This window comes from Hippocampus comes, unplaced genomic scaffold (assembly GCF_001891065.2).
Source record: "Hippocampus comes isolate QL1 unplaced genomic scaffold, H_comes_QL1_v1.1 scaffold34, whole genome shotgun sequence".
NCBI classification, from domain to species: Eukaryota; Metazoa; Chordata; class Actinopteri; order Syngnathiformes; family Syngnathidae; genus Hippocampus; species Hippocampus comes.
The window spans coordinates 675,840-692,493 of NW_017805008.1; the positions used below are offsets into that span (position 1 = coordinate 675,840).

The 16,654-nt window shown below is 42.9% G+C and overlaps 1 protein-coding gene across 3 annotated transcripts in view; it reads right to left on the reverse strand.

Moving 5' to 3' along the window:
• Positions 1-4,147: 4,147 nt before the first annotated feature.
• The window catches only part of gdap2 (ganglioside induced differentiation associated protein 2), a 46,520-nt gene continuing 34,013 nt past the window's right edge, over positions 4,148-16,654 (reverse strand). For all 3 annotated transcript variants that reach the window (XM_019860120.1, XM_019860115.1, XM_019860128.1), the window contains exon 14: positions 4,148-5,754. In XM_019860120.1, the coding sequence (XP_019715679.1) occupies positions 5,722-5,754 (33 nt within the window). In that variant the 3' untranslated portion in view covers positions 4,148-5,721. The remainder of the gene's footprint in view (positions 5,755-16,654) is intronic.

Sequence of the window (16,654 nt, forward strand, 5' to 3'; positions counted from 1 at the left end):
GGCTTTCAATGTTATTTAAAATAACATTGAAAGCCACTCGACTAAGTGGAAATAATATGACGTAAAGAATACAGAGAATAATTTTGTTTACATGTTTATGAAAATAAAATAACAAATTAATGTTATTCTCAGAAAAGTAAATTTACTTTTCAGAGAATGTTTAGGCCTGCAGAAAAGGCCTTGCTGGCCCTGAGGGTCCGCCACTGTGTACTATAATCCAAAGCACAGTAGTATCCATTGACTGATCCGCTTTATCCTCACAAGGGACACGGGGCGTGCTGGAGCCTATCCCAGCCGTCTTTCGGCAGTAGGCTGAACCGGTTGCCAGCCAATCGCAGGGCACACACAGACATACAACCATTCGCGCTCACAGTCACACCTTCGAGCAGGGGTGTCAAACTCATTTTTGTCGCGGGCCACATTTTAGTTACCTTTCCCTTGGAGGGCCGTTATGACTGAAACCAGATCAAGAAGTCAAGAATAACTGTTGATTCAACCTTTGTTTAAGTTCTCATCATGAGAGGTTTGGTTACAAGAAAATGCTTAGAATATCTCTCTTATTTATTACATGTGAGAATTAACATTTTTGATTGACATTTTAGAAAGCATCATGGAACTTGACATGTTTGATCTGCTTTCGCGGGCCACCTAAAATAATATGGCGGGCCAGATCTGGCCCCCGGGCCTTGAGTTTGACACCTGTGCCTTAGAGTGTTCCATTAACTGCCACACATGCTTTTAGATTGTGGGAGGAAACCAGAGTACCCGCAGAAAACCCATGCAGGCACGAGGAGGACATGCAAACTTCACACAGGAAGGCTGGAGTCGAACCCTCCACCTCTGCACTGTGATATCGACATGCTAACAAGTCGACCATTGGGCCGCCGCACAGTAGTAGATTTATAATAAATAGATGCGGTGTCAAATTACCACCACCGCCCACTGTTATCCTATGGTAATATACTCTCATTCAAAATACAGTACTACACTGTTAAAATAGGTGCATTGTAAAATAACAGTAAAATACCGACATCCCCGCTGCCAGTATTTTACTGTTATATTACAATGGAATTCTTGACCGTGTATGTGTCTTTACGACTGACTGGTGACCAGTACAGTGTGTCGCCCGAAAATTGGAAAAATATTCAACACTCTCCTCTCTCTCTTTCTCCTAAAGCAAACATGAAAAGTGTGGACGATGGAGTTTATAGAGAAAACTTAAACAAGTTTGTATCTGGGTGCTTAGTATTGTTTGCACAGGAGGTAAAACAAATCTGTGACCCACACAAATAACAAATAGCTAAACCTAGTGAACTCAAAGGAACACAAAAATTACAGCCAGCCATTAAAATAAATAAATAAATCAATAATTCTTAACTTTTGTTCATCATATCCATTCAGTTTACATTCTTCTCCTTACTGGGAACAGTAATAGGGTCCAAAATCAGCAACCAGAAACAAATTGCATTCTCATTCATGCACCTTCATGCATCATCATTGTCACTTTCAAACATGGTCAGAGTTGGCACGTGTTCTGCTTGCTGCTGAATAACAAAGTCTTTTTTTTTGTTTGTTTTGTTTCGTTTTTTTTTGACCAAGTTGCCATGTGGCGATCAGGCCCCGTCGCTGATGCAAGCGCTCGAGTTCTCTTGAAGGCTTCCGCACATAATCAAGTTCTGTTTGCTGTTCTTAACTTTCTGAGTCTGCGTTTGATTTGACATCTTGGGTTGCATCAATGATGTGTGAAGTGTCGACACGCTGGATCTCCACGGCTGATTTGTTGCTCAAACTGGTCCAATCATTGACGCTGGGAAACCTTTAGTTCATTGGTTCCAGATGAAAGTAAAGCAAAAAGCTTAAAGCTATGCCAAGGCTCAACAAAAGTTTTAGATTAGTCCTGCCTAACTTTGAAACTACGAGAACGCAAGAGAAAAATGAACAGATGTGTACATGTCAACCCTGTTTGAAATTTAGCAGTGTATTATACTCTCCCTCAGAGGTGGCAGGGATTACAAAATGAAACCAAAAATCAAAATCATTACAGAGTGGGGCGGCCCGGATGTCCAGTGCGTAGCGCGTCGGCCTCACAGCGCAGAGATGCAGGGTTCGATTCCGGCTCCGGCCTCCCTGTGCGGAGTTTGCATGTTCTCCCTGTGCTTGTGTGGGTTTTCTCCGGGTACTCCGGTTTCCTCCCACATTCCAAAAACATGCATGGCAGGCTGATTGAACACTCTAAATTGTCCCTTGTTGTGAGTGTGAGCGCGGATGGTTGTTCGTCTGTGTGCCCTGCGATTGGCTGGCAACCGGTTCAGGGTGTGCCCCGCCTACTGCCCGAAGACGGCTGGGAGAGGCTCCAGCACACCCCACGACCCTTGTGAGGGTAAGCGGATCAGAAAATGGATAGATGGATGGATTACAAAGTGGTTGAAAACAATGATGGCAACGTTTTGAAGGACTTAATATTCTAAAATCAAACGTGTTTCTCCTTGGTTATGTTGAGAAGCTTTTTCCACAGCTTTTAACGTGTTTTTCTTTTTTCCACATCAACTCCAACCTCAGAAAAATTTTTCTTCACAAAACTAGTTTTATTTGTCAAAAACACGACTGTGTTTTAAAGTGTAAACAGTATCATTGTTGACCTCTGTACCATGACGTACAATTTGAAAAAAACTGCGCTTACAGTACATCTGGCCATACGACATGATAGCTGTAATTAGTTGTTTAAAAAAAAAAAGATAATCAGCACCCCCCCCCCCCCCCCCCGCCACACACACACACACACACACACACACACACACACACACACACACGCTGAAACGCAAATCACGCCCACAAAGAACGACAGTCACTGGATGTGTGCTATAGTTTTTTGTTTTTTTTTTTAATGCCCTACGACCCTCGTGAGGACAAAGGGTTCAGATAATGGATGGATGTATTTAATGAGCCACGTGTGCACTGTGTTGCTTGGCAACCTGGTAATCTCTCAATTATCAGTGTGTCCTAATTAAGCATTCAGTTATTAGATGAGATTTAACGGCTCTCATGAAAAAGTGAATGTAAAAACACGCACTCCTTCTAAGTAACCTGGTGATGAACTGCACACGCACATGTCACTGGCGATGACTTCCAGATTCGTGACGCAAGTCAATTTCACAATCAATGCATGCCATGTTTCCCAAATGGATCTCTTATGGAATTCACGTCTCATGAAAACTCCACAATCTGAACATTTTACTTTCATGCGGGTGACTATGGTTGATCTCTTCATCTGGGCAGTCCTGCTTTCTTGAAGTAGTTTACGAGCTGCAGTCGCTCAACCTCAAACAACATTACTCACACGTTAAAGCGACTGAAATTGTGAAATTGTTACGATGTAGTCTTTTTGCGCACATCTCCGTCTTTGTCAAGGTGAACCTTTCGCTTCTGGTGGATGAATTGTAAAAATCCCATCGCCAAGGATGCGTGCCACCACAAAGGCAGTGACACATCTCCAGGTATGCAGCGAACATGAACAGCATTCAGCCAACTTTACGAGTTGGACATGAGACATCTCCAAACCGTCTCCTTTGACAAGCTTCCACAAATTTAACAGCCCGTATGGGTAATATGAATCTTTCAGGATCAAGTGGCGGTCCGCCTCAGGGGTGACATCACAGCCTGAAATGATAAAAAGCGCGTGAACCCGTTGCTCCAAAGTTCTTCCAAAAGTGAACTTGGTCAGGCTCGAAGCGCTCTGACATCAAACCTCAAACGAGCGCAGAACTTGGAAAGCATGCCGGCATTTTCATTCGCGAGTAATTTTCAGAGCTTCTTGCGAAGGATCCCATATCATGCCATTCGACACATTCGCCACTTACGTGAAACCTTTTCTTCAGGCTGCCTGGAAAGCCGGCACATTGCCACCTTTTGCAGCGTCACTTTTATGTATGAACAGCATCGGTACTACACAAGAGCAGACACAGAAATCGATCCAGCAATTTTTGGTGTGAGGAGGTCGTGGAGAGCCCCTTTTACACCGACTCAAGTCTCCATCTCATTGGGGGGGAAACAACACGCAAACAACAATAAAAACCAATATCTTCCACATTTGGGGTCTTTCGAAATGTCAGCCGGTCTCCAACATCACACAAGAAAACAAAAATGCAAATTAGAGCACATCATTTTAATCAGAGTATAAAAAAAAGTTGACAATTAACAGTTGAAGTAAAATGAAAGGAAAGATTTTAAAAGATACATTTGCAAGAAGGTGATTTGGCTCATAATCAGTTCTAAACTATTGCATGTGTGTGTGTGTGTGTGGGGGGGGGGGATGGCCAATGCCTCCAACAGATTTTATTCACACTTTCACATTGTTGAGGAAAACTTAAAAATCTCGTCAGGTTTGCTTTGGTAAACCTCCAGTGAAAAAACACAACCTTTGAGTTCAGTCTCAAGTGTCGAGCTGAAAGAAGTGTGTGGTCATGTGACCACTTCCATTTCTAAAGATTTGTGTTGGCGACTTTGATGTCACACAGACCATAAAACAGCGGAATGTATTCAAGTACTTTGGTGTTTTTGATTTGCCATTTGAAACAAACACACCCTCGCCATTGCCGACTGGAAGAAAAAGAAAAGTGCTTCTGCGTGTGTGTGTGTGTGTGCAAAACACCAAAAAAGTGAGCAAATCAAAGTGTCACTGTCAATGGAAAACTAAAGACAATTTCCTTTGAAATGTAAAGTCGAAAGCAAAGCGTCACCAAATTGGTAGAATAAGAAGAGCGAACCCAAAGCGGTTCAAAGGACAATCAGTCAGCTTGGAAACCACTAGAATCCAATCGATAAAGCGATGACAAGAATTTTGACTTGTGAATCCCAAACAAAGAACATATTTGCCATAAATCTGTCGTCGGAGTCTGATGCCTCGACACAAAAGGCGCCGCTTGGCCTGACTCTGAAAATAACGTTAAAGCTGGAAGTAGTAGAAGCGTTTTCAACTGTGATTTTTTTTTTTTTTTTTTTTAAACGAACAATTTGCTACAAGTTAGCTGACTTTACATTTCTCATCTGGTTATCCAAGCTGGAAGGGTCTTAAAAACATGGAACATTTGTCTTATTCGCTGTATGTTAACTAACCTTACGGATGTTGAAGAAAACTTTGCATTTGAGGTCACATGATATATATATATATATATAAATAAATGTTCGATTAGAGTGAAAGCTTGGTGACAATTTGTGATTTTTTTTCATGATTGGAATGGAAACGATCATTAACATGCTACAAAATGAATCTTTGAGTGAGAACTGCGTTGATCGCAACAGAAGTCAGTAAAGCTTTTGATAGTAAATTCGAAAATGGGAAAAATTCACGGCTACCTTTTGGACATTCCCCGACATCGGCTGTTTAGAGCTCGCAGACTGATGGGCTTGTGGGCATTCCGACTGAAAACCTGGTATGACACATTCTCAATGTCGCGTAGCACCAGACCGCTGACGTCTTCTTCCTGCATGATGACCACCACCGCATCACGCTGGCAACTTCCGAGTCAGATGGGACATTGGCCCTCTGGCGTGTTTCCAGGATGCGGACGCCATATAAGCACCACCAACAGATGGACTACAGAATTCATGTATAAGTCTCTCCACAATGTAGATCAGTCCCTTGGGTGGGTTGAGGCGGCAGTCGAGCACAAAATCTTTGTAAAATGGCTTCCAAAACCGTTTGAGACTGTGATTGGTCAGCCGTCACAGGCCGGAAGACTGGGAACGTCCGTTCACCTGTAATCGAGAGAACAGGAACAGGGGTTTCAAATGAAAGAAGAAAAAAAAAAATCAGTGTCTCCCTCCTCTGGTAAGCCAAGCGCAAGGCTGAAGAATCTGCTAAATTTGCAAGAACTAGGACTTCAAAAGACTCCTCTGTGAGACTCGTGGCGGGGAGGGGCGCGGGGGGCAATTTTCATGTCCCGCCAAAGATGGTCTCATTCATTTTTGTTTTTGTTTTGCCACCAGCCACGTCAACGGCCGGGGCGGAGATGTTCTATGGATAACTGTCAATGTCGATCCCCAAAAACGAGTCTCTAATCAAGGAACGACACATGCTGTACACCTTGCTTCATGAAAGAAAACCCCACAGATAAAAAAAAAGGACATAAGTAGAAATAAAAAAATATATATAATAAAAAAAAGAAGATAATTAACTAATGAAAATCAGACATTGCGTTTGAATTGTGGTTCATCAGAATTACTTGGGGGCGGGGGGGGGGTGGGTGAGACCGGTCTGACTAAAGATGATGGTACCCGGAGATCAATCCTTCTCCAATAGTTGGGCGCCCTCCCCTATGCAATCCTTGGGTCACCAACAGGAACATGCTTTTTTTGAAGAAGAAGAAGAAGTAAATAAAGAAAAATAGTTTGTTTTACTCATTTTTGCTTTGTTGGTTAATGTGTTTTAGAAATTGTGTGCCCGAGTTAATGTTGCTGATCAATTTGAATTCATTAGTATTTGTTGATTCTATTACATTTTATTTTTCGGTATAAACTGGTTCAATTAGTCGGCGAAAACATATTTCTAGTTTAAATAAGGATTTATCTTTTGTTTGAATTTCAAGCAAATTGATGCACTTTCAATCTTTTATTGCAGACAAAAAAAATACAAAAAAATAAAAACAATACTAGTTATTCTTTGGTGTACGCTACCTACATTTTTTTTCGGTTGTTTTTTTTAAGTTAATAAGGATGTAGTGCAGAGCTGTACTCAACAATTTACCGGAGAAGTGATACTATTTATAGTCAGGGTAGAGAGCTGCGGGATTAGTTGTCGGAAAATGTTCAGTCTTTCTTCCTTGAGGAGCGGAACAAAAAAAAATAAAAAATTGAGAAGCACTTCCTCGATTGAAGACTGAAAAGAATGTGACGTTAGGGAGATGTTCAACCGAGGCGTGTCCTCTAATTAGCCACCAATTTGCTCATGAAGTGTGGGACAAAATACCTGACTAAGTCTGACTGAGCCACCCAAAGTGTGATAATTTGCGTCTAATCCATTGGTGACAATGGCAGCTCAGAGCTGCCAATTACCACGCTTTGGCGGAGAGCAATGTTAGATGACGTGCACTTGCCTTGCATTTCAGTCTTTTTTTGGTTGCATTTTCCATTCTGGTCCATCAACCACATCTGCCAAATAAACTTTTCAATTTCTTTATATGAGAATATGAAAATACAAAATGCAAATACAGCTGGGGTTGAATTTTTTTTTTTGTATGTGCCGCTTACATTCACTGCGCGCTGAGAGCAGTGCGCAAACGCTCACGCACGTAGCTCAGAGGGAACACTGACCTGAAGTGCAAATTTGTCTGTCTGACTGCCCATTGGCCCTCATCAACCACAAAACTTGACCTGCTTTATGAGTGGTCTTTATCGGTGGAAACTTCCATGCCATACCAACTTTGGAGTTCAGCTGTTCCTCTCTCACGTTGCTTATCACATTTTGTGACAAATGTCGTGTGATGGAAGCTCTGCGACGACTGAGACGTCTCTGCATATTGAGCACTAAACCACCACATTTCTTCCAACTGCCTGTGCTTAAATTAGACCAGCAGAGTGGAGTTCACTTCTAAAAGAGAATTTTTGTATGGCAGACCCAATGCTTGAACAAAACAAAATTAAATGTTCCAAGGAGCCAGGAATGCAATGTTGCACAAGCATGACCTACAGCTATTAAACTTGATTGCAAATTATTAGTCATACAGTGAACCCTCGCTATAACGCGGTTCACCTTTCACGGCTTCACGCAGTTTTTTTTTAATTTTTTTATTTTAGCAGCGCATTGTGTTCTGCATCCTAATTGGCTAAGGGACTGCAGAGTCTACAAACCAATGTCAACAGTCTCCACGTCTCATCTAGTATAACAGGGGTGCCAGACCTTTTTTGACTGGATGTACTGAACAAGCAATGAACCTCCCGCAATTGACGCGTTACCGTACGAGCATGCATACACACACGCACATATGTACGCCATGATGAGCAACAGCCATAGCCGCACCTAACATGAATGAAACAGAAAAATAAAGTAGATACAAGAGTTTGTGAAAAGGAAATCACTGCCTACTTTAGTAGAGACCTGACGCCGAGGCATGGGACGCACTTTTGCAGCGTGTTACGTGCATAAACATCACTATCATAGCTCAGGTGTCCGTTTTAAAATGTTTCTCTTGGCGCTCCAGATTCACATTCTTTGCCAAGTGCCATCGGTGCATTGCAGATGAAACAAACTTTGAATGAGAATAATTAAAAAAAAAATATATATATATATATATATATATCCCAACAATTACCCATATCTATGTTATCTCGGGAAAGACACCTGCACCACAGCCTTCACTAGAAAAAGATGCAAGAACGGAGTCGGGTGGAAGAGGCATGAGTCACGTATCCAACCTCATATTGACTATTAAAATTATTTTACACTATTTCTCAAAACTATCAGTTATTTGTAAGAAAACGTTGATAAATATTTTTTAATTTTTATATTTTATAATACAGTATTGTAAAAAATAAAGTTGACCACTTCCCGGATTTCGACGATCACGGGTTCTTTTTGGAACATAACCCTCGCAATGAATGAGGGTTCACTGTATATTCTTTTTGCTAATTTTCCGAAAAATATTGTGATTTACAATGAACTTTCTGTCTGTATCTCATTTGGTGAGGCAAGGAATGGTTTCCAGAGCTGCTGCTTGGCGGGCTAACTGACGTTCCTGCTAAGCAGAGATTCTAAACTGGTGGGTCAGGTCCTAAAAGTGGGCCACGGATTCATTTTGCACAGTCACATATAGAAAAAAAATACAGGGGGTCATATGACATATGACTCACTGCTTTCCATTTAATTGTTTAACTTTTTTTTTTTTTTTTAAAAACAAATAGTGCATTTACTGTAATTATGCCTTGACTACTGTGTTAGTGTGTATATTTTCTTGACATGTCCGGACTTAAGTGGGTCATGACCGATCAGAAATTGGGGGTCCAAGGATGGTAACGGTTGAGAACCACTGCTTTAAAGGATGCTCTACAGCTTCTCTATGTGGTTGAGGTTTGGGGATGATGGTGGCTACAACTTGGCCGGTCACGATAATTACTATACCTATCGACTAGTCCTCGATGAGAAAAAATAGACGATAGTTTTTTTCTAACAGGATAAATCATCATTTACATGCGCTTTTGTTTCCATACATCAGGGGTGTCCAAACTCGGTCCTCAAGGGCCAATTTCCTGCCTGTTTTCCATCCCTCCCGGCTGCAACACACATGATTGAAATAATCAGGATCTTTCTAATGCCGCTTCAGAGCTGGCTGATGAGCTGATCATGAATCAGGTGTGTCGCAGCCGGGAGAGATGGAAAACAGGCAGGACATCGGCCCTCCAGACCCGGAGATGGACATGCCTGCCATACGTCATCAACAATCACTGGTTGCCTCCTCTGTCAGTCAGGCTGCTCGCCACGCTATGCTTTTGGCACTGACACATACGCAAACATAATGATGGTACGGCTTCTGAAACCCATTCTAACAGTTTGGCTCGCATGTGTCCAATGGGTTCTTCATAGGCACATGCAACTTGTTCTCATTTATTAATGAGACGCAGCGGTGTATGGTAGCGCTTAATAACAGCCACGTAGCATTAATGCTGCGGGCACAACCATGCGCACTGGCTCATGGCTCATGACTGTGGTGCTTGTTTTGTACTATTTAATTGGTTGTTTATGCACCATTGGTTCTGCAAACATTTGTTACGCCCACCAGGAACTGAAAGAGATTGTCGACGGGCACCAGACATCAGTTTCAAGTGTGTCACGAGTCTGGATCTTTCCAGTGCTGGTTCATTGAGGCAGCTTACAGCTTGCTTGTCGCTATACATTCATACAAGTGCATCAGTCTAAGTTGCTTTATATCAGATTTATTATTAGGGCTTTTTTTCCCAGGTGAGTATTGATTAGAGAAGTTGGAAACCACCTTTGAGCCAAGGTACCTATTTTGCATTACAATTTCAAATGGGTCACAAGTAAACAAAAATACTGTTTACTGAAATAATAATCTTGCCTACTCTCACTTTAGTCACAAAAAAAGTCAATGCGTGACAGGTTGCACAATTGACACGTTTGAGGTGGCACAAGCGAGGGTGAGCCCATTTGCTCAAGTTGAGAAATTTGAAAGACGCCACCCACTGCGTCGTGACAGGCAATTGGCGTCGAGAATGGACTTACCACATCACACAGACAGCATCCTTAAGAAAGTGAAAAAAACAAAAACAAAAACAAAACACTGCAGTCTGTGCAGTGTGCACGAAAGAAAAAATGTTGAAGAAAATAATCGTTGCGGTCTGTGAGCACTGGGAGCTGTACAACAACAGCCAGCTTCCAACACTGGCCGAGGCCAAGCCAAAAAGGAGCAGGCTTTGAGAAAGGGGAAGAAAGGAAGATGGGGTACCTAGGAAGTATATTTATTCGTTTACAGCTGTTCAACTGTGACCAAGATAGCAATCGTCTTTACAATTAATTTTAGCACATCCACCAGCAACCTAATTTAACAACGCTGTTTTTTTTTTTTTTCTGTCAGAAAAGTAGGAGCGGCCCCTCTTTCCTGTTGTGGCGGGGTGCTAGTGAAGCAGCTACGTATGTATTCTGCGATTAAACTCCCTCGACACAAGCTGAATGGAGTGACACTTACAGATGAAGTGACATTTTTGGAATCAGTCTGAACGTAAGATTTCAGATTTTTGGACTGTTCCATCATTGGCTGTACGTATTTTCTCTCGAAAAAACGTATTTGCATTTCATAGTTGTTACAATCGAGACTTGAGTGTAATTGTACTATCGCATCAATCACTTATTCTGGCGTTTAATGACAACATTAAATGATAGCTTCCTGCTGGTTTAGCATTGTTTAGCCTAAGCAGTTCTTTCCCTCTTGAATATTACTCATCCTCCTTTCGATATTTGTCAGAAGTGTTGCTTATTCACCAACATGGAGGTTGTGATTAAGGACTTTTAGCGAAATGGCTGTTGTTTAGCCGCCATGCGAGCCAGTCAGCCACAACCGCAGAGCTGCAAAGCAAATTTTGTTCATGGGGGAAGATGCTAAAAATTGAGCTTTCGCCAAAAATTATCTCCCCCTGTTGAACTGGCCTAATGTGTTCTGTTGAAACCCTTCACCCGGTCCTTTTATGTTTAATGCTTGTCTTATTATATTAAGGGTAACTACCAGAACAGGAACACTTTTCATTAAATTATTTTCCAAGAGTTTTCCAGGACTTTTCCGGGGATTTTCTAGGACTTTATCATCCGCTACAATACCAGCCAAGTTATCACAACATTAAAAAATTATGGGGAAGCCGCAATCAGAGGTAGAGCGAATTGTCCAGTAACCCCCGGATCCACTGTTTAATTCCCGCTTTGTCTGAGTCTTTTGTAGTTGTGTCCTTGGGCAAGACACTTCACCCACCTTGCCTTCAGCGTCACTCACACTGATGTATGGCTGAGTGTGAATTTTTGTTGGTGGTCGGACGGGCTGCAGCCGCACATTGGCAGCCATGCTTTAGTCCGCCTGGCCCAGGGCAGCTGTGGCTACAGAATGTAGTTTACCATGATCAGAGTGTGAATGTGTGAGTGCTGAAGCCTCTCTGAGTGTCCAAAATAGTGCTGTATACATCTGATGCATTATTATTATTACTAATGTCCACCTCCAAGCTTTGGTGAAATGTTATTTTCTACAAATGTACCTTAATTATTGTACAATTAGCCAGATTGCTTGAATGTTACCAAATGCCATACCTAGTTGGCTCACCCCCCCTGCAGCCCCCCCAAAAAACATCTCTTTCCCAGCTGCAAATCGATTGTCATCATTCACCCCAAAACAGTCATACAAAAGTACGACTCATTCACTAAACGTCACAACACTGATATACAGGTCCTTCTCAAAAAAATTTGCATATTGTGATAAAGGTCATTATTTTAGATTCATTGCACACAATTGAAAGTTCAAGCCTTTCCTTGCTTTAATATCGATAATTTTGGAAAAATAAAGGAAAAAAACTAAAATCCCTATTTCAAAAAATTTGCATATTTCATCCGACCAATTAAAAAAAGGTGTTTTTAATACAAAAAAAAGTTAACCGTCAAATAATAATGTTCAGTTATGCACTCACTACTTGGTCGGGAATCCTTTTGCAGAAATGACTGCTTCAAGGCGGCGTGGCATGTAGGCAATCAGCTTGTGGCACTGCTGAGGTGTTATGGAGGCCCAGGATGCTTCGATAGCGGCCTGAAGCTCATCCACAATGTTGGATCTGGTGTCTCCCAAATTCCTCTTCACAATATCCCACAGATTGTCTTTGGGGGTCAGGTCAGGAGAGTTGGAAGGCCAATTGAGCACAGTAATACCATGGTCACCAAACCATTTACCAGTGGTTTTGGCACTGTGAGCAGGTGCCAGGTCATGCTGAAAAATGAAATCTTCATCTCCATAAAGGTTTTCAGAAGATGGAACATTAAATGCCCGAATATCTTCCGATAGCTAGCTGCATTGCCCTGCCCTTGATAAAACACAGCGGACCAACACCAGGGTCTGACATTGCACCCCAGACCATCACTGACTGTGGGTACTTGACACTGGACTTCAGGCATTTTGGCATTTCCTTCTCGCCAGTCTTCCTTCAGACTCTGGCAACTTTATTTCCGAATGACATGCAAAATTTGCTTTCATCCGAAAAAAATACTTTGGACCACCGAGCAACAGTCCAGTGTTGCTTCTCTGTAGCCTAGGTCAGCCGCTTCTACGGGGGGAATGCGGCACCTGACCTGTAGCCCCGCCTGTGCATGGTGGTTCTGGATGCTTCTACTCCAGACTCAGTCCACTGCTTCCACAGGCCCCCCAAGGTTTAGCGTCTAAACCTTGGGGTTTAGACGCTAAACCTTGGTCTACAATCTTCGGTCTCCTCTTCTGGTTGTGCAGCGTTTTCTGCCACACTTTTTCCTTCCCACAGAAGTGCCTAGATACAGCACTCTGGGAACAGCCTATTCGCTCAGAGATTTTTTTTTTCTGTGTCTTACCCTCTTGTTTGAGGGTGTCAATGGTGGCCTTCTGGATGGCAGTCAGGTGGGCAGTCTTACCCATGATTGTGGTTTTGAGTCATGAACCAGGCTGGGAGTTTTTAAAAGCCTCAGGAATCATTTGCGGGTGTTCAGAGTTAACTCGTTGATTCAGATGATTAGGTTAATAGCTACTGAAGAGTAGCTTTTCATGATATGCTAATTTTTCGAGAGAGGAATTTTGGGTTTTCATGAGCTGTATGCCAAAATCATCAGTATTAAAACAATAAAAGACCTCAAATATTTCAGTTGATGTGCAATAAATCTAAAATATATGAATGTTGAATTTTTATCATTACATGATGGAAAATAATGAACTTTATCACAATAAGCTAATTTTTGGAAAAAGACCTGTAAGAGCTCACTCCGCTGCTGACAGCGAAATTACTTTGATTGCTTAGTAAAGCATCCATCCATCCAGCTATCCATTTTCCGATCCGCTTCTCCTCACAAAGGTCGCGGGGGGTGCTGGAGCCTATCCCAGCTGTCTTCGGGCAGTAGGCAGGGGACACCCTGAACCCGTTGCCAACCAATCGCAGAGCACACAGAGACGAACAACCATCTGCACTCACACTCACACCTAGGGACAATTTAGAGTGTTCAATCAGCCTGCCATGCATGTTTTTGGAATGTGGGAGGAAACCGGAGTACCCGGAGAAAACCCACGCAGGCCCGGGAGAACATGCAAATTCCTCACAGGGAGGCCGGAGCTGGAATTGAACCTCTGCACTGTGAGGTTGACGTGCTGACCATTGGACCAACCAAAATAAACACTGCTTCGTAAAGCAAGACGATGGAATACAGCTGATTGACTGATGGGTTGAAGCGAGGCCAAAGCCCATGTCAGCATCCTTGGCACTGCCACCCACAACCAGGTTGACTAGTGACACACACAGTATTTCAATACAGATGAAATCCTCATGAAGTTTTATAATTCACTCCCTTTTCTATACCGGAGACAAATTCCTTGTGTGTTCTACATACTTAGCCAATAAAGATGATTCTGATTCGGATTCATGTTTCTGCTGTCAGCTGCTTCTGCTGTCTGTCAATACTGAGAGAAACGTAGCCCAGTAAGACTACATGTTACACTTCGCTCGTTCAAAGTCGCCGTCATGGTTACTACAGCTCTTTGAAACCAGAAATGTATTTAATCTCAACGGGCCCACAACATATCTTTGTCACTCAACATCGGAGACAGAGAAAGGGAGAGACACCACACCCACTCCACATACAGTGCTACAGAAACCTGTCAGTTTTCGCTTACTGGGGTATGAAAAGTCATTAAATCCAGCAACAAAGTCATATGAGAACAAAGGGCATTGGGAATATGCAATTTGATTGAGTGGGCGTGTCACACTGGGCAGTGGTGAAGAGAGACATACATGTCTGTTTAACCCATTTGCGTTCAACCACACAAAAGGGAGAAAAGCAGGAGGAGAAGTAAATTTCCAGGACAACAATCTTTTCCAGGACATTTTGCTCTGTTTCTCATGTTCGATCTTTTTTCTTTGACTGGAAAATTGGTCAATCATTTTCAAGGTTTTCCAGGCTACGTGGGAACCCTGCAGAAGACTACATATTCTCAGTAGAAATACAGTATTTAATGGATGCCAGGAAGATCAAGACACTGCTTTGGAGCCTTTCCCTACTACATTGTGGAAGGAGGTCTAATTTGTCGAAAATGGTTGCTATTCTTTAGACTCCCTTGGCTGCCCATCCAACAGGGTGGCGACTCTGCCTCGACCATCTGCCAATTTGTGCTCCCCAGTCTTGACTGGTTCCAACTCGAAGTGTGAGCCAGGGTGCAGATAGACGAATGCAGGGACAGGAAAAAAGGTCATGACGACACATCGCCAGAACTCAAGTCAATTATCTCCTAATGGGACAGAGGCCGAATGACAACTGATGTTATTGCGGTAGAGTCCAAATCAGCCAATCAGAAGATAAGATAAGAAAACCTTTATTTGTCCCACAATGGGGAAATTTGCAAAATTGCAAAAAAATTGCAAAAGCTGAATCACCTGTAAACTTCTAGCTGTCTCATTCATTGCCATTGAATGGCAGCTATTGTATACAACAGGGATGGGCACCTTAAATGCTGGAGGGCCACACTTTTAATCAAGGGGTCACTAGTGTATCAAACTTTCCCAGAAAAGCTAAAACTTGAATTTTACTTCATTTAAATCCATAAACATTTGGCACACGGTGTAAGCCTTTTATGGGTTTAGGGACACAAACGCTGGCATTTCTTATTTGCATGAGTTTCACATTACGTTTCATGCAGCACCTTCTCACCATTGAAAGAATTCACAATGTCAGAATGTTTTTTATGGACCCTCACTCGGGTCCAAGAAACATAACAAGCTCAAGATTGCTGGGCGCCAATGTCAAGGATGAAGCCAACCTTCTTGAACCAGAATCAGATGCAAACACATGATTTGTTTGTTAGCTGCCGGCCTGCATCCAGGCAAGTCACACACCATTTAAGGTTTCCTCCTCACGGGGTGCTGCACTTCAGTGAGAGCAACTGGAAGAGCAAAGCTGGCTCTTCACACACTTGAGCACTGTGGAATTCCATTTAAAGTTATTGATGTGTGTTATCTATGACACACAACCCCACTCACACACCCACAAAAACACTACCCACATGTACAAATTGACTTATTGTTCCCATTGCTTTTTTCAAGAAGAGGTGAAACAGAGATAACAAATTTGATGAAATTTAAGTGAAAAACGGATTACTTCAAGGTATCTACAAGGACCAGTGGCGGACCCTCAGGGCCAGCAAGGCGAATAACATACATTTGTTATTTTATTTTCATAAATATGTTAACAAAATTATTCTCTGTATTCTTTACGTCATATTATTTCCACTTAGTCGAGTGGCTTTCAATGTTATTTTAAATAACATTGCCTTTATGGCCTGTGGGACCCCAGAGGCAGCTGACGGGTATCGACTGACCAAGCGGAATGCAGCTTCGGTGGTCGCCGAGGCAAAAACTCGGGCGTGGGAAGAGTTCAGTGAGGCCATGGAAGCAGACTTCCGGACGGCTTCGAGGACATTCTGGTCCACCGTCCAATGTCTCAGGAGGGGGAAGCAGTGCACCATTAAAAACTGTGTACAGTGGGGATGGGGCGCTGCTGACCTCAACTCGGGACGTTGTGAGTCGGTGGGCAGAGTATTTTGAAGACCTCAACTCCACCAACACGCCTTCCTTGGAGGAAGCAGAGTCTGAGGACTCTGAGGTGGGCTCTCCTATCTCTGTGGTTGAAGTCACTGATGTGGTTAAAAAGCTCCTCGGTGGATGAGATCCGCCTGGAGTTCCTCAAGGCTCTGGATGTTGTGGGGCTGTCCTGGTTGACACGCCTCTGCAACATTGTGTGGTGGAAGATGGGAGGAAACCAGAGTACCCGGAGAAAACCCACGCAGGCACGGGGAGAACATGCAAACTCCGCACAGAAAGGCCGGAGCTGGCATTGAACCCTGCACCTCTGCACTGGGTGGTCGACGCGCTAACCAGTCGACCACCGGGCCGA